The 18,927-nt window shown below is 43.5% G+C and overlaps 1 protein-coding gene across 10 annotated transcripts in view; it reads left to right on the top strand.

Moving 5' to 3' along the window:
- Positions 1–18,927, top strand: part of TRDN (triadin) — a 276,609-nt gene that overhangs the window by 201,488 nt on the left and 56,194 nt on the right. For all 10 annotated transcript variants that reach the window (XR_009762235.1, XM_061623737.1, XM_061623734.1 and 7 more), the window contains 3 exons: positions 1,550–1,597; positions 5,309–5,332; positions 18,758–18,808. Coding sequence is in view for 9 of the 10 variants with exons in the window: in XM_061623737.1 (XP_061479721.1) it covers positions 1,550–1,597; positions 5,309–5,332; positions 18,758–18,808 (123 nt within the window). In the remaining variant the exon portion in view is untranslated. The remainder of the gene's footprint in view (positions 1–1,549; positions 1,598–5,308; positions 5,333–18,757; positions 18,809–18,927) is intronic.

Raw genomic sequence — 18,927 nt, 5'->3', positions numbered from 1 at the left:
GAATCCACACACAGCCATTACAGGTCAGTAATGTAGTTTAAATTTTATGGTAAAATAAATATTTGTTATATATAGGACATGGATGGGTCCATGGCCAAGGGTGCATGGAGGATGGGATTGTGGACTGGTCTCCATGCACTTTAATAATCCTGGAAACTCAGTTTGGGATGTATTGTAGCATGGGACCCTTAATCCAGCCCCCAGAAGTTGAGTACATTTGGAGCAGTAGTGGACAGTGTGGTGGGGATGCGGGGCTGACTGGACCTCCAGTTAGTCATGTCGCTGCTGCTTACCAGGAGGCAGAGTGGAAGGGATGAAGCTGCTGTGAGGTCAGCACAGTACAAATGCAGCAATACAAACATTGGATTGGCTCTTCCGGTGCATTCATGCCATGCTGACCTCACCACCCCCTCCCCCTCTATCTCCTACTAAGTAGCAGTGATACAACCGATGGGAAGTTCGGTGAGCACTGCCACCCCACCCTACCATCTGCTACTGACATGGAGCCTTCTTTGTGTCAGGCATGCAACTGCACAGCTGGCCATGAAAGACCAATGGGATATTTCTTCGGTCTGCCACAAGCAACACATCAGGTAATCCAGAGCTTGGAAAAGTTCCAACTCCCATTAGTCCAGTCCAGTGGCCATGCTGGCTGGGGCTGATGGGAGTTGTAGTTCAAAAAAGTAACTTTTCCAGCCTCTGAGGTAATCTAAGCTAGAGTCTATCCCGAAGCACACAACTCATCCCTGCTGGTAGTTCATGTAGGAGCCTGCGAAAGCAAGCCTGATTTTCAGCGGGCGTGTTATGGCAGGGGAGCTATCTTCTGTCTGGGGAATGTGAAGCCCTTACTGAACATCATGAATAGCAAGGTCATTTCCCATGTTGAGGATACCCTTTGGCACTCTCCCCAAAGCTACTCCAGGGGGTTGGGGGAGCCCGTAGCATAGATTGAGGAGATGCACGGGGGCAGGAGAAGGGAGAATGTTCCATTGCAAGGAGAAATCCTAGCACTGAGGGAACAAGAGACTTAGTTATCTCTCTATCAAGACAACCAAGCGACATTATTATTATACGTCAAGAACATATTTCAGCCAGTCAAAGCACTAAAAAAGGGGGATCAGCAAGAAGTGTGGCTAGGGGAAGGTGCCAAGTTCAATCCCTGGGATCTCCAGATAGGGCTGGGAATGCCCCCTCCCTATCTGAAGTCCTGGAGAGCTATTGCCAGTCAGTGTAGACAGTACTGAGGCAACTTTCTATGTTCTTAGAGTCTTATACCAGGATTTATAATGATTATGTTGGGAGGCTGACATTTCATGATTTATTTTGCAACTGTGTAAGGCTTTAATCTTCCTGTAGATTTATTGGTAAACAAAAATAGTTTAACTCTACAATTTTATAACTTTTATTAGAAAGTTAGATCAGATCAATATCACAGTAATGTCAGTTGCTTTCAGATAAGAAGTAGAGTTTTCAAGGCTTTGGGAAAGCTGGTATGAGCCACTCTTCTTGTGACTGGAAGTGTGACATAAACCTTATCTTTGTTTTGCAGGATTGCTTGAAAAGAAAGAAGATAAGCCATTGAAGGTGGTGGAGCAAGGTAAAAAGAAACTCAGTGAAGCTGATGTTATCTAAGGAGAGTGCCATAGGAACTCTTTAAAAAAAAATCACATTAAAAAGTGGACGATCTTGAATTTGTCTCTTTAGTTATCTCTGTATACGTTCCTGTCTATCAAATGTCTAAACTGTCTAGACTGCATTTCTGATGAACTTCAGTTTCTGTGTAACTATATGCAGTGACAAAATTTAATCCATTCAATTTCTGCGGCACCAAATGCCCAACTTTTTATTTATACATTTATTTTATTATTAAATTTGTACTCCACCCTTCCTCCCAAAGGGAGCCCAGGGTGGCAAACAAGTGATAAAACACTAAAACCATATATAAAAAATGTTATCAATAATGGTTGATGGATCAATAAACATTTTGTGTGTGTAAAAAAAATCTTAAATTATCTTAAAAATATCTTAAAAACAAAACATCTTTTAAAAAATCTTAAGAACAAAACATCTTTTAAAACATCTTAAAAGCTGGTTAAGGCCAGTTGGGCCTCTGTAAAACAGGGGACAGCTAGTAGTACTCCTCCAAATGATCTCAGTGATTGGGTTGGAATGTAACAATTTCGGCAAGCTTTAAGACAACCTGGACCCAAGTTGTGCAGGGCAGTGTATATCAGTGCAAGAGCCTTGAACCTGGCCCAGTAGCATATGGGCAGACAGTGCAGACTTTTTAGCAAAGGTGCCACATACTGTCAGCCATCTGCCCTCATCAGCAGTCTAGCCACTGCATTCTGCACCCGCTAGAGCTTCTGAACCAGGCCCAAAGGCAGCTCCACATAGAACATGTTGCAATAATCCAGTCTCAGGGTTACCAGTACATGGACTCCAGTTATCCCAATATAGATATGGCCATAGGTGGCAGTACCAAGCTGGTAAAGGCACTCCTAGCCACCAAGATCATTTGACCCTGTAATGACATAGATATAAGCAGGAGTACCCCCATACTACATACTGCTCCTTTAGAGGGACAGCAACTCATCCAGAACATGCGACTGTCCCGTTTTCCACACATTGGAACCACCTATCCACAGAGCCTCTGTCTTCTCAGGATTTGAATTCAGTTTATTTGTCCTCAGGCAGTCCACCACTGCATTAAGGCACCAGTGCACAGCTTGCACAGCCTTTCCTGATTCAGATGTTATGGAGATATGGAGTTGTGTGTCATCAGCGTGCTCGCAAACCCCCAATCGCCACTCCTAATGGCTTCATATAGATGTTAAATAACATTGGGGACAAAATGGTGCCCTGTGGAACCCAACAGGACAAGCTCCAGAGAGTCAAAATGCACTCTCCTAATGTTGTTCTCTGGACTCGCCTGCCTAGGCAGGAATAGAAATGTTGTAGTACAGTGCCTCTGATACCCATCCTCTCAGTCAATCCAGGAGGATACCATGGTCAATGGTATCAAAAGATGCTGAGAGATCGAGTAAGAGTAACAGGGTCATGCTTTCCCTTTCCCTCTCATCCGTCAGGATGACCTAGGCTGATTCGGTCCTGAAACCAGGCCTGATCCATACAAGTAGTGTCATCCAGGAACACTTGATGTTGCTCTTTTAACTGATCTAATGTGTAGAATTAATGCTTTCAATGATGAGACACTATAACAAAAAAGGTAATATAAAAGGGCTGTATGTGACATATTCAGTATTCTTTACTTATATTTAAAAAGGTCTTAAAATACAATCCTATGCGTGCCTACATAGTATTAAGTTGAGTTCAGTGTAGCTAGGTAGGTGGGTATAGGGTTGCAGCCTTAACCACCATTTTATTTAGATGTCCAAGGCAGCATGCAAAGCCATACAAAATAAGAAAATAATAGATCAGTACAACAGGAAAAACTCAAAACACATAAAAGACACAGCAACAGTTGCTTACTCAGAGCAATACAAAATAAATACCCCAGGCACAAAAAAAACAAAGTTATAATTTCAGCTGCTGTGACTATGATATCGCCTTTTTAAAAAAGTGTTGACCTGTGTGCCAAAATAGTTGGTGGGAAACGATGATGACAATGATATGGTGGAATGATCAAAATTCTTCTGACAACATCAGATCCCAATTAAAGGGGCAATATTGATAGCCACCTGCTATATTACGCTGCAGTCTTACGATCCCTGGGTTTTGTTGAGCATAGGTTTTGTCGGATCTTCTTCTCTGAGGGCAGAGAGAAAGAGAGACAGAGAGAGATCTGTACTCAGACTTCCAATGCCACCTTCACGATGCAGCAAAAAGGTCCACAGCCAATGCACCTCCAAAGTTGAAACACTGATACTGAAGGGGGCAAAAAGGAGATATACTGGGGATGTGCAGGGAGATGTGCTGGATCAACAGCCCTCCCATTCTCTGACATATTCCTGGAATGGGAGGCAAAGTACACCAACCCTGGAGCTATCCCCACCACCACCTTCTGCTCTGGATGGCCAAGGCCATCTTTGGTTCTTCCTCCCTTCCCTCCCAGCAGCTTTTGAATTGCTGTGTCTGTGACCAAACCAGCAACTTCACTAAATCCACACACAGCCAAGTCCACATTTCTTGTTCTTGTTAAATAATAAGACAAGTTCACAGGATTGTTTCAGAGGTGGAAAAGTCTCCAGTTTTGTATAGTGAGACAGCAAGGTGTCCTGACATTGTAACATAATACTAAAAGCATTCATGAAAATTGTTCCAAAATAACATTACTTGTTCACGATGTGTTGTACTGGTCTGTCATCATGGGAAGGAATAGTCACAAGTTCTGTTTCACCACAGAAAACTGTCTTGAGCAAGCACCTCCTTTGTTGGGCATCTTGGGTGTTCAGCGTGTTCAGCTGATCACTGCAAAAATGTCAAAGGGTTTTTCAAGTATTAAATGAACATGTGAGCAGCTCCATGTCTCCCTCCCTCTGCCACTCCCACTCTTTCTCAAGAAAAAAAGGTCTTTGTCTTGGAAAAAGCAGATGGAGGGGAGGGAACCATCAAGACAGCTCTGCACAGGCCAGGAGAGGACCATTGCCAGCCCTACAGTCCCTAGCTGTAAATGTTTGATAGGCCCATGTGATCTCACCTGCATTTCACAGAGTGTTGTTTCCATTTAGGGAATTATGGGGCTGGCCAACCCCACAACTTCCAGCTGCAAATGTTTGTTGACATAGGCTACAAGCCCTATTTGGAATCCAGACAAGTTGAGAGAGGACTGACTGTGTCTGCCTCAAAATGGCACCACCTGCATTTTTAAGCGCCCCTGCTTTGGATAATTGCCCCCTCTAACAAAAATTGCAATGGTGACCTTTTCCTTTCAGCATTGGCTATGTGAAGTGAACCGCTGATAACAGAAATAAAATAATCTCTGGAAAATATTTTGGCCTTCCATTCAAGAGAAATGTCATTGATTAACATTAGGAATCCATCATGCTCGATGCTTCTTAGAGCTGCCTTTGCATTTGAAGTTATTCGTAACTGACTGAATATGGCTAAGAAATAGAAACTAATTAGCTTTTTTGCTTTGTGATGGTGAGCGAGGAAACAGTGTTAAGCAAATAAATTATTTTGCAATGCCAATCAGCTAGACATCTAAACAGATTATTCTCAGCTCTAAACTAACAATAAGTTATCTCTTCATGTGGTACACTGTTTTGGCTAGTGACCTTAACATTCAATTAGCAGTTATATGAAGAAACTGAGGGATTGTTATTCTTTATCATTTCTTTTTCAGATAAACCAAAACCCAAAGAATCAAGTAAGCCATATGACATTGTCTATAATTCTTGTGCATCGCTTATCCAATAATTTCCCCCTGTATACAATATTTTGTTAACATTTTCTGTCTTTGAAGATACAGCAAAATCAACATAAACATACTCTGTGAATAGAACCACAAAATAACACAGTATGTTTTAAAAACATTTGGTTCAACAAATGACTGAAACCAAACATTACGAAAACAAAAAATATGGCATGAATTGCAACAAAAACAATGATCAACAGTTGCAACTTTATTCTTCACAAAAAAAGTATGCAGCACAACAAATAAATACCGTGTACATGAAACATGGCTCATTTTGCAGGAACCATAAAGCATTCCATAACATAAGATCTCACTTTGCTAACGCACAACACAAAAAGCACATATTATTAGGAAAATTCAACAATGCTTCAATAGTTTTGTTTTGTTTTTAAAAATCACAATTACAAAAATCACATTGTGCCCACTGACAGATGCCCTCTTTGATCCAGTGGAACTTCCATGAGCCAAAAAGTGAGGAGGTGATTTTTGCAAGCTCACCATTTCATCTGCATACTGTTTCAAAGGGTCCTCTGACCCTGTTGAACAGATTTGGGAGTGCAGGGTGTGTGCAGATGAAAGGGGGAGTCAGCAAAAATCACCTCCTCCCTTTTCACTGATGGAAGTTTCCATGGAATCAAGGAGCCTTATGTCTGCAAAGGGACACAATTGGATACAGTCTAGTATTTCTTGTCTCTTGTAATATCTGAGTTACAATTTAATATGAGAAGCTGAATAGATTTTTTTATTATTTATTTGTTTGTTTTTGCTGGTTGGATAAGTAGGTAGATAGAAAAATATAATACACGCAGATAGATAGATAGATAGATAGATAGATAGATAGATAGATAGATAGATAGATAGATAGATAGATAGATAGATAGATAGATAGATAGATAGATAGATAGATAGATAGATAGATAGATAGATAGATAGATAGATAGATAGATAGATAGATACATAGATAGATAGACAGATAGATAGAGTGAAAGTATAAAGCATTTTATAAAGGAATATATAGATATATGAGTGTCCTGTCCTATATAAAGAGCAGACCAGATAATTAGATATTTTTTTTACTTCAAAGTAATGGAGGAAGGGAGGGGAGTTCCATGTGTGATAATTAAAGGTATCTTATTTTTGCTCTGTCCTAGATTATATAGCCAAGAGAGTGGCTGTATACTATAGCCAGCGGGGATTTTTCACATTCTGCAATGTTAATTGGAAAATACTCCCCATGCCATTCTGATGATTCCCATAAGCTCATTTCAAAACAAAACCTTACAAACTTATAGTCCTGAACTCAGAAACGCTTGCTCAACAACCCTCTCAATTTTCATGGTGATACACAAAACAGTCAGAGAGAATAGACAGTTCAAAGTGTAAAAAGAGAGAGAGAAAACCCCAGAGCCCTTTTGGACTTTTTTCTCTGAGAGTTTTCATAATCTGTTGAAATTCATTAAAAATCAGCCATGTTCACAAAGGACCTATAATCCTAATACTGACCTTGCCCCATACTCTGACCTTCATCTTCTGCAGTTTAAAAGTTAAAAAAAATGCCTGGCTGATTTTTAATTAATTTAAGAAATTTTGGCTGGAACCCTATGATAACATCGGGCATGCTCAGTAAGAACCAACTGTCAGTGTTCTAAAAGCCAGACTCACAGCTGCTGGGCTTGGCTAATCAGGGGGCCATACCCACACCAGACTTTGATTTCACATGAGACAGTCATGGCTTCCCTCAAAGAATCCTGGGAAGTGTAGTTTGTGAAGGGTGCTGAGAGGAGACTCCTGTTCCACTGAGAGAGCTTCAGTGGCCAGACTGGTTTAACAGTGAGCCACTCTGACTGAAGTCTTTGAGGGGAACAGGGTGTCTCCTAGCAACTCTCAGCACCCTTCACTAACTACACTTCCCAGGATTCTTTGGGAGAAGCCATGACTGTCCAAAGTGAAATAAAGACCTGGTGTGGATGTGGCCAGGGTCAGCTTTGGTTTAAATTTGGGTGGGAGGCTACATGTGCCTGCTGTAGAATAAAAAGGTGGGGGAAAGGCTGAAAAGCAATGATACTATTCACGTTTTCCGTTTGGAAAAGAAGGGGCTTCCCCTCTACCCAGTGCCCACCCACCCAATCTCCTCCCCTCCCTGCCCCTCTCCCAGGTCAGTGTTGGACTATGACCTGGGAGACCAGGATTCGAATCCCCACACAGCCATGAAGCTCACTGGGTGACCTTGGGCCAGTCATTGCCTCTCAGCCTCAGAGGAAGGCAATGGTAAAACCACCTCTGAATATCGTTTACCATGAAAACCCTATTCATAGGGTCAACATAAGTCGGGATCGACTTGAAGGCAGTCCATTTCCATTTTCAAATATGATTGCACAGAAATAAATCCCATTGAACGTAAAACGTATGCAAATGATCAAACCCACCCTCCCTTCTCCTCCTTCCTATCCCTTCCCTCTTGCCCATCCCTCCCCCTTCCTTTGCCCCTCCCTACCCATCCCCTTCCAATCCCCTCCTTCCCCTTCCCCTTCCCCCTCCCCTTCCTCCTCCCCATGGTCAGTTTTACCTATTTTAAGCATGATTGCAGGGAAGTAGATACCATTGAACTCTATACATATGCAAATGATCAAACCTGCCCTCCCCTCACCTTCCTTTGCCCCCCTGCAATCCCCTTCTTCTCCTTCCCCCCTCCTCTCCCTCCCCCATGGTCAGTTTTACCTATCCTAACCATGATTGCATAGGAGTAAATCCCATTGAACTCAATAAGCATGCAAATGATCAGACCTGCTTTCCCCCTCTCCTCTCCCTTCCTCCTCCCCTCCCCTCTTCCTTTTTTCTCCTCCCCTGCCCACTCCAGCGGTCCCTCCCTCCCCCCAGTCACTTTTACCTATCCTAAGCATGATTGCACGGGAGTAAATTGCACTGAATTCAATAAACATGCAAATGATCAAACCTGTCCTCTTCCCCTCCCCCTCCTGCCTGCTCCCATCCCAGTCCTCCCTTCTGCATTGCCTCCTCTCCCTCCTCCCCTCCCCATCCCCATGATCAGTTTCACCTATCCTAAGCATGATTGCAGGGGAGTAAATCCCACTGAACTCAATAAGCATGCAAATGATCAATCCATTCTCAGCAAACTTGCACAGGATCCCATTTCTTACCTGCTGGATTGAAAAGCAGGGAAATTCATGAATAGGCAAAAAAACCTTGCGGTTTAAGAATGTACCTATAGCCAACAGGTATTTCTATCAAACTTTAAAAAGCAGGGAAATTGCGCAGCTATAGTGAATGTACCAGGGGAGCAGGAGACCTGACCTCCTCTCTGAGATATTGGACTGCCCTACAAATTTGTCAAAATGAAAACACAATTTGGGTTGGTCTTTCACAGTCCAATCCACTTCCTGTGTAGCTTGGAAGAATTTGGTCACATGTGCCTCTGAGCATATGGTGAGTGGTGGCAACACCTGCAACCTGCCCAAATAATAGAAAGAAGACATGTGCTGTGCTGATCTTGTTTTAGCAGGGAGGAAGCAACATTAAGTCAGTTGATGTACTGTTCAGAGCGGGATTCACGAGGCTGAGACGCAGGTGTAATTAAATCTTGTTTTATTAAAGTAATGGATACATCAAAAGCAGTGCGCTTCATAGAAACCTCTAAGCTAGCTCACTAGAATTCCCTAACTGCACTCTAGACATGCTCTGCAACGTGTGAAGAAAGTTGACTCAGCAGCTCAACCCAGAGAGCTGCAGTCTTAAGTAGGGAAAGTTTTAGATCATAATCTCTGACTCCTTTGCAAGTCCTGCCTCTGTCCTGTCTGCTTCTCACGGCATCGAGAGCGGGGTGATGGGGGTGTGCTTCCAATGGCTCGTCCGAAAGAATTGTCTCCTTAGCAACCGGCTCAAGATCATGGGGCGGTGACGTGCTTGAAGCATCCTGAGAGCCACTTGGTAAAGGGGGAGTCAATGCGTCTCTCAGGACCCTTCCTGTCAGGATCCCACCTCAGGCCACCACCTGCTAGGATCCCGCCTGTGGTTATCGCCTTGTCACAGTCCCACCTCTGGGTCCTGGTTTTTAAATGGTTCTCTCATCTTTGCTCTAGCAAAGATCTCTCAAGATCCCACTGCTAAGCAGCAGCACCAGTCACTCCCAGTAATTCAATATTGCCTTGAGACTGTGCCTTAGTCTCCTCCAGGCCTATTGATACTTTGTGTCTGGGTGCACTTGCAGGCCACAACCCCCCTGTATCTTTGTGCCTATAAGGCATATAGCCCTGGGTTGCTCTGGATACCTGATGATGTTACACTATCTCTTCACCGCTGCCGCCATTGATACTGTTTCCCAACCTTGGTATATGCCCTGCCCACCCTTCTGGTCTGTGTAAACCCAGCCAAGGATCAGGCGTTAGGTAAACCAAGAAATATTTATTTATATACACAGAAATAACAAGATTACTTAAAGGTATAGTTTAACAAGCGTATGGTTTCATCAGATGCGTTACTCTTTATGTTACTAGTCGTCAATAACCTGTCTCACTACCAGCCTAATCCAATCCAACCCACAAAACCAACCAACAGCCTCCCTCAGAACTCCCGCCAATAGAACTCCCTTAATCACCCCCCTTCTCAACTGTCATCCTCTCATTTATATCTTCAGACACTCAGACGCTCAGCCAATCATAATACAACATTCTCCAGCATTCCAGCCCATGTACTCCCCCCTCTCACTCAGTCTATTTACCATATATACTCTAATAAACCCACACTTACCATATTTACAGTATTATAAATACAGAGGCATCACAGCGCCCTCCAAAACATCTTCCAACAGCTCATCCGACTTGTCTGGGGGCGGCGCGCTCTCCACTTCGAAGACCGTGCCATCCAAGGGAACTGGCCCAGATTCAACCTCACTCCCCCTCTCAAGGTCTTGCTGAGACTCAACAACTCCTGGGTTTTCCTCGCCTTCTGACAGCTGGGAAACCTGAAACTCATGTCTTCCCCCCTCCCTGGTCCTCATGGGGGAGCGGAGGCTGAACATCATTCCCCCTTCCATGCATTAACCCTTCCCACCCCAAGGTCTGGGCTTCTCTGGATATGCCTCATGGAAGTCTCTCACCAAAACTGGGGCGTGCACATCCTCTGCCATTTCCCACTAATGTTCCGATGGATCATACCCCTACCAGGTACTGGAGTCAAACTCAGGTACTGGAGTCTCCCCCAGCGCTTCTGGGAGTCCAATATCTGTTCTACCTCGTACTCCTCCTCTCCATCCACCAACAGAGGAGGAGCTGGCTCGATCCGCGGCCGATGGGGGTCAGAAGGAGAGTCCTTTGTTAGTAGCACCCGATGAAACACCAGGTGCATCTTGAAGGTGGGAGGCAGTTTGAGTCTGTAAGCCACAGGGTTAATCTGCACCTCCACCTCAAAAGGCCCTACTCTCCAGTCCTGTAACTTACGACACCGGCCTGTCATAGGTAAATAGCGCATGGACACCCACACCTTGTCGCCCACTTGTATGAGGGGCCCCTCTTGATGATGCTGGTTGGCCGCTCGTTTATAATCCGCCTTGGCTTGTTCTAACTGTTCCTGAAGCAACTGTTGCATAGCTTGAAGTTTGTTTATCATTCGCCTTGGCTCGTTCTAACTGTTCCTGAAGCAACTGTTGCATAGGTTGAAGTTCTTGTATAAAATCCTCGGCTGTCGGGATGGAGAGATTGTCCCGTGGGACAGGAAAAGCGCGGGGGTGGTAGCCAAAGTTGGCAAAGAAGGGAGTCTGTTGCGTGTGCGAATGCACAGTGTTGTTATAGGGAAATTCTGCTAATGTCAAGTAGGACACCCAGTTGTCTTGCTGGTAACCAATGTAACAATGTAAATACTGCTCTAAAACTGCATTCACCCTCTCCATCTGCTCATCCGGTTGGGGATGATGTGCGGAAGACAGTCGCAGTTCACTTTGTAATAGCCTCCACAATGCCTGCCAAAAACGTGCTGTAAATTGGGTTCCTCTGTCTGAAACCAAGCTGTCTGGCAGTCCATGCAGCCGGTACACATGTTGCACATACAAACTGGTGGTTCCCTGAGTGTTGGGGAGCCCAGCGCATGGGATGAAGTGAGCCATCTTCGAGAAGGCATCTACCATTATCAAGACTGTGGTTTTCCCCTGAGAAGAAGGGAGATCTGTAATAAAGTCCATAGTGACCATCCGCCAGGGTCCGGGTGGAGTGGGAAGGGGCTCCAATAGGCCTGCCGGTCTCTCTGGGGCGTGTTTGGCTCTCATGCAAATGGGACAAGATCGGACATAGTGCTCTATGTCCTTCCTCACCTTGGGCCACCAGAATTCCCAGGTTACAGCCAGTATAGTCTTAAAGACTCTGAAGTGGCCTGCCATGGGGGAGTCGTGGCATTGACTTAGCTCTCTGTCTCATAGTTCCCCTGGGGGGATGTAGATAGCATCCGGGTGAAGCGGTATGTCACCTCTCCAAGTGAAGTCCTTCCGTGCTCCCTCGGCCTGTGTTGCTAAGTCAGTGTGCCGCGCCTTGACGTACGGGTCTTTTTTTTGCACTTCACCTAATTCAGACTCCCAGGAGTCTTGGCATGCCCTGACCACTCCCTTCTTGGGGGGAATAACGAACTGCAGTGGCTTCGGGGTGAGGTTCTCTAAATATTCTGGTTTGCGGGATAAGGCATCTGCCCTCTTATTCTGAGCTTGGGAAACATAGTGGATTTTGAAATTGAAGTGTGCGAAGAACTGGGCCTAGTGCACATACCTCTGATTAAGTTTGCGGGCGGTGTGCAGACTCTCTAGGTTCCGATGGTCCATGCACACCTCAGTTTCATTCTGCGCCCCCTCCAGATGGTGTCTCCAGGCTTCAAATGCATCCTTGATGGCTAACAACTCCTTTTCCCACACGGTGTAGTTTTGTTTCGAGTCGGTTAACTTCCTTGAGAAGTAAGTGCAAGGTTTCAGGGGGCCCCCCTCTGAGCCGGTTGCAAAAGGATGCCCCTGATCACTACGTCCGAGGCGTCTGTCTCCACCACAAAAGGGAGTGTGGGGTCTATGTGCTGTAAAATGGGCTCAGTAGCAAACCTCTGCTTCTGCCTCTCAAAGGCGCAGCGACTTCGGTCCAATGGAAGGGTCCTGAGCCCTTCAGACAGTCCATGAGAGGCACAGTCTGCCTTCAGTAATTAGCTATGAAACGATGGTAATAATTAGCAAATCCCAAGAAGTGCTGTAAGTCCTTTTTTGTCTTGGAGGGCTGCCAAGTGAGTATGCAACGGACCTTCCCAGGGTCCATCTCTACTCCTGCTGGGGAAATGCGATACCCCAGAAAGTCTAGAGTGGTCAGATCGAACCCGCATTTTTCCAACTTAGCATAAAGGCGGTGCTCCCGCAGCTTCTGCAGCATTGTGTGCACATGTGCTTTGTGTTCGTCAGGGGAGGCTGAGTATATCAAGATTTCATCCAGATACACAATCATAAAGCGGTCCACAAAGTCCCTGAAGGTGTAATTCATGAAATTTTGGAAGACTCCAGGAAATCCTGACAATCCGAAGGGCATGACTAGATACTTGTACTGCCCGTAGCAGGTGTTGAAAGTGTTTCGCACTCATCCCCCTCTTTTATTCGCACCAGGTTATAGGCACCTGTCAAGTCCAGTTTTGTGTAAATTTTAGCATATCGCAACCGCTCCAGCATCTCTTTGATGAGTGGCAAGGGGAAACTGTTGGGGATTGTGATCTGATTGAGGGTTCAGTAATCATTACACTGGCGTAGCTCCCTGCCCTTTTTCTTGACAAACAACAGAGGCGTCCCGGCCAGGGACTGTGAGGGGCGGATGAAGACTTTCTTCAAGTTGGTGTCCAGAAACTCCCTCAATGCCACCAACTCTCGTTTGGACAGGGAGTAGATCTGTCCAGCGGGGATGCGCACTCCAGGCATCAAATCGATGGTGCAATTGTAGGGCCGGTGAGGAGGGAGCTGCTTCACTTCCTTTTTGTCAAATACATCCCAAAACTCCCTATACTTGGCGGGTAAAGTTGTTTCCTCTGGGGAAAGCACTCCTGCCAACATCTCCGGTTCCTCCACGGGCTGGCAGTGTTGATGACAGTATTTGGAGGCAAAGGCCACCACTGCTTCATCCCAGAAGATCATGGGGTTGTGCTGGACCAACCAACACATTACCAGCACACTGGGAAACAAGGCAAGGACGCCACATAGAACGACAGGCCTTCCCGATGCCCAGGGACTTCCACCTTTAACTTTTCTGTCACCCTGGTCACACCACCTGACTTCAAGGGTCGACCATCTATGGTTTCCACTGCCAGCGACTGAATCAGTTCCAGGGTGGGGATGGCATATTGCCGAGCCAATTCCCTGTCCATGAAACAAGAGGATGCTCCGCTGTCAATCATAGCCTTGGTGGGGAAGCTCTGGCCTGAGGGCAGGATGATTCAAATGGGTAACAGGAGAGCACCTTGGGATGGAAGGGGTCGTGGCGGAGGCTCAGTGTCTGTATGACCCCCCCCCAACTCTCTGGCCTCTACGAGAGCTGGGATGTGAAGTTTTCCAGCTGCTGGGGTTTTCCGGCCTTGGCTAAACAGTTTCGGGCTAGATGGCCTGACTTCCCACAATACAGGCACAGTTCTTCCCTCCAGCGCCTCTCCCTCTCTTCCTCTATTAAACACGGTCTGGCCCCTGCGATCTGCATGGGCTCATCTCCCGACGAAGCCGGGGCTCCCGCACTGGGTGAGTAGTGCATGTGGGGAAGAGGGGCCGCTGCATGTGCCCAAGAGGGTTCCATCTGCCGTTCCAGCTTCCTCCCTTCCAGGCGGCTGTCTATTTGCAAACTCAGTTGGATCAGGCCTCTCAGGGTGTCTGGTGGCATGGAGCATGCCAGTTCATCCAAAACTTCCAATGAAAGAGTGTGAAAGACCAACCCAAATGGTGTTTTCATTTTGACAAATTTGTAGGGCAGTCCATTATCTCAGAGAGGAGGTCAGGTCTCCTGCTCCCCTGGTGCATTCACTATAGCTGCTCAATTTCCCTGCTTTTTAAAGTTTGATAGAAATATTTGTTGGCTATAGGTACATTCTTAAACTGCAAGGTTTTTTGCCTATTAGTGAATAGATTTGCCTAATTTACAGTTATTTGAATGGAACTTACTTTTAAGCAAATGTGCTTAGGTTTGTGCTTAAATCTTCCTAATCACAGTACTTTAGTTTAAGTGAAAGATAATTCAGTTTTAATTTCAGCAGGGGTTATTGGCAATATATTCTGATGAAATCAAGTAAAGACAAAAAAAGAAGTCTGTGCCTCGTAACTGAAATAAACTCTTTTTACACTATCCACAATCACTTCTCTTCAGTTCCTCAGCCACATTCGTACTACATACAGAAAACACCATCCCAAATTCTATATTACTCCTGACAATTACATTAACTTCTGAAATATTCTCTGCATGATCTTCTGGTTTATCAGGTCACTTAGAATTTAAGGCAACATCAGTAATGAGTCAGACTTCAAAAGTGTTTGATCTCCTTTAATCAAGTAATCAGTGTGACTTATTTTGAAATAATTGCCATAAAGCTCCTTTTTCTTGGTGATGTCAGTGCACAGTTCCTTTGGTGATTATAAGCAAAGTTCTGAATCGATATGTTACCAGGCTGTTCCATGGTTTTAAATATTGCCATTTCCAGAAATAAATTAGGAAGCTCTGCTTAAAAGGTATGACTCATGAAGACAGAAGTAACAGCAATACCCTGGGCAAAAAAACATAACATTCCTACTTTGAAGTACGCTTACTTGAAATCCAGGGAACCCCCTGTCAAGTGTTTAGGATCAGTGTGCGCTACATAAGCTCTGCATTTTCCCCCTCAATTTTTCCCCTCAACAGAATCACACAAATAATTTTTATGGTTTTTTTTACAGTCAAAATTCTGCTGTCCTCGTTGTGCCAATGTGTACTAACACTCCAATGTTAAGTAAAGAGGGCTGTTGCTCAGTGGAAGAGCATCTACTTTACATGCAGAAGGCCAAGGTAGAGCTAGGAGAGATTCCCTGTTTGAAATTCTGGAAAGCCCCTGACAGTCAGTGCAGAGAATACTGAACTAGATGGACCAATTGTCTGACTCAGTATAAGGCAGTTTCCTATGTTCCTAGGTGGCCTTAAGATAGTTAATCTTGGATTCAGAGTTCCCACGAAGGGAACGTTGCTCATGGGGTGCTCCCATTGAAGGGGAGATGCAACTTTTGCTGATTCCTCCTTCCCTGAAGTTCCTCCAGAATAGTGTGGGAGGTGGCAAGAGAGGTGCAGGGAGAAGGGGAATTGCCTTCCTCCAGAGAGAGCCTCCTCCGCTCACTGGACCTCGGTCCCTTCTGCAAACAGAAGATGCTCTTCCATTCACAAAAGAGCAGCTCTAGGTTCAGCTCATTGACATCAATGGGCTTCAAATTGATTAGTTCCATATTGGACTGTAGCTTATGCATTGTATTACAATTCTTTGGTTATTTTATTTTATCATTTTCTTTGTTATTTTGAACTCAATTTTAACTTTTTGCAGTATAGTAATAAATGCACCAATTTACCAGCACTGGTGCAAGGGGGCCTGCTTTATTCATAATGTATTTGTCATTTATAGACTGCTGGCTATCAAATAGACCTCAAAGCAGTTTACATTTTTTTAAAGATCCTGTTATGTAAATACACAATTTCAAACAATTTAAGGAAAAATTCATAGTACGTAACATAATATCTATATATGTAGCAATAGAAATATATTATTTATTATTTGATTTATTATTTGATTTATATCCTGCCCTTCCTCCCAGCAGGAGCCCAGGGCAGCATATATATGTGTGTATTATTAAACAAAAATCAAGGTCTCAAAAACATTATACCTATACAACTACTGTAACAATCTCTCATCTTCATCAACCGCTCATACCCATATACTCAATCATTACACCTTTACACAGATTTTTCTTTGTCTTTTTTTAAATTACATATCCTTTCACCAATCCTTATACATAACACAGGGTTTATTCTAACATGCAGCTAGACACATTTTCTGCAGTGTCAAAAAATTTGAAATAAGTACAGTTGACCATATATTGGATTTAAGAAGGAGTTAGATAGTTTCTAAAAAAGAAATAGATGAGAAAAATATAAAAAGAAATAGAAAGTGAAGGCAAATACAGGTTCCTTTCAAATCTTCATAGTAATAGTCAGCACTTTGTTTGGTAAAAAATGAGGTGCTGGTACTCATATCTTGATAAAAATACTGTGGGTGCCACCACAAAATGGCTGACATGGGCAGCAAAAAAAGAGGTGCCAGTACTCCATACCGGGGAGTACTGTCATAAAAAAAGCTCTGCTAATAGTATATTATGGGACAAATTATTTGACTAGTTTGAGAGAAGGTAGTGCACTGGCTGCTTGGGCAGCAGGGAAAAAAAGCTTAGAATAAATCCTGACATAACAGCCAATAATAACACACAAATCATAATCACAGCCATAATAGCAGTCAGCAAGCTTATCGACATCTGCTTTGTGGGCAATAACTCTTGAATGATAAGTTTAAATCAGGACCTATCACTAAGTCAAAAAAAACTGTGTGTGAAAGGCAGTGTGTGGGTATGTGCGCACACACAGCAAAAAAGAGGACCATCTTTAGCTTTGGGGATAGCTCATTATAATCAATAAGTACTGAAAATCTATATGTAACTAGAATACTAAAAGCCAATTCGTCCACTGAGTTGTTTTGGGAGACAGGACATCATCAGTTTCAGACTGCTTAGGGTGTGGTTCAGACTACCAGATCCCTAAAGGAGCTGTGTCTCTTCCTGCCATAATCACAATCCTGAACCCCAAAAGAAGTCTAATTATACAAAACTAGAAAGAAATTTAGTCACAGAATACTGCTAATAATGATGATAATAAAATTAAAAAAAGAAAAAGAACTTATTTCCCTTGAGTTCCTCCTATTCAGCAAAGGAATGTTGTAAAAATTCTGACATTTTAAAAAAACATGGAGCTCTTTACTGAAATAAAGTGTCATTGGGTGGCACATACAGATAATATTAAGATAATATTTCAGGATTTAGAAAATATTCAGTGTCAACATTTGCAAAAGAAACTTTTGAGAATAATGTTTGGGAGCAAATTCATTTTAGCTGTACTACAATACAATAAGCAACAAGTTCAAAATATGGATCTGCTTTGAAAGCACTGAGAACAATGAAAAAAAGAACATCCAACAGGAATTGGGTATGTTCTATTGTCACTTTGAAGAGTTAGCATATAGGGAGTCATTGTGGTCCAACAAACAGAAGCAGATGTAGAAGCAGACTTCTGCACATGTCTTTCATGCAGAATCATGAATTGCATGTGTGGATCAGCTGCAGCTGTGGATCAGGATTCAAATGTCAGCATCTGTTCCCAAGGCTTCCAATGTGATCTTCATTTGTGCTCTTTCTTGTAATGCACATTCCAGAACACTCTTTACTCTGTACATAGCAATCTTGTTCTTCCTGTTGATAGTTTCTTCTATATGAGTATGACAGACGTGTCAATTTAGCTTTGTATCCAATTGATTTTGGAATGACATCTGAAAGGGAGGGAATGGGAAACAGGCTCTGGAGCACCCTTGCACAGATGCTCAGGTTCTAGATTTCACAAAACAAGGCTTCACATATTACCTTTTTTCCTACAGAGATTGGAAGGGGGGAATGGAAGAGTCCTGCTGCCCAAAAGCATAAGGACAAAATTCAAACAACATGGACTTTTGTAAACAACAATAATAAAAATATAAAACACTAATAGAAAACTGGCTGAAGCCTGAAGTCTTAAGGCAGCCTATAAGGAAGGTCTTTTGAAATATTTACTGGGTGTCAGAAATCACAAATTATGTAATTGGGCATCCTCACTGTTTTATTAGTCTTCTGGGGGTATTGGATTTTAAAAAAAGATAAAAAGTCTGCTTGCACTGAAGGAAGGGGGTGGGGAGGCAATTTGCACTGATTCTTCCTTTCCCTTGCAGCTCCATTTATCTTGTGAAAAGCTGCTCCAGAAAGTTGGGGGACCCTCTAGAGAAGCATTAGGGGAGGGAGGGGCTGCAGAAGGGAGAGAGAATTGGGAAAGATTCGCTTTTCTCTGTGTCCAGTGGGGAACTGCCCCTGGATCTCAGTGTTGTTCACGAACAAAACAAGCTTTTCAGAAGGAGCAGTTAGCAGAACAGTTAATCTGGATGCAACTCATAATCATTAATTCTTCTCACCTACATTACCTGTCATTTAGTCAATATATATTTGCACATATTTTTAAAACACTTTTGTTTGTCTGAAAATTTAACACAGCTATGGTGTATTTTTTTTTTTTGCAGAACATTTCAAAGATAAAGAAACAAAGCACCATGCAGCAATGAAAGACAAAGGTAATGGTAAACAATAAAAAACAAATCTGTAAGTCATAATTACCATAATCAAATCAAAACTATAATAAAAAGTTAGCACTTTTTCCCCTTAGGCATTACACACAATTGCTTAACCCAAA

The sequence above is a fragment of the Rhineura floridana genome, chromosome 4 (assembly GCF_030035675.1).
Source record: "Rhineura floridana isolate rRhiFlo1 chromosome 4, rRhiFlo1.hap2, whole genome shotgun sequence".
NCBI lineage: Eukaryota > Metazoa > Chordata > Lepidosauria > Squamata > Rhineuridae > Rhineura > Rhineura floridana.
Note: the sequence above shows the minus strand (reverse complement) of the source record. Positions and strands in the feature narration are given on the sequence as shown.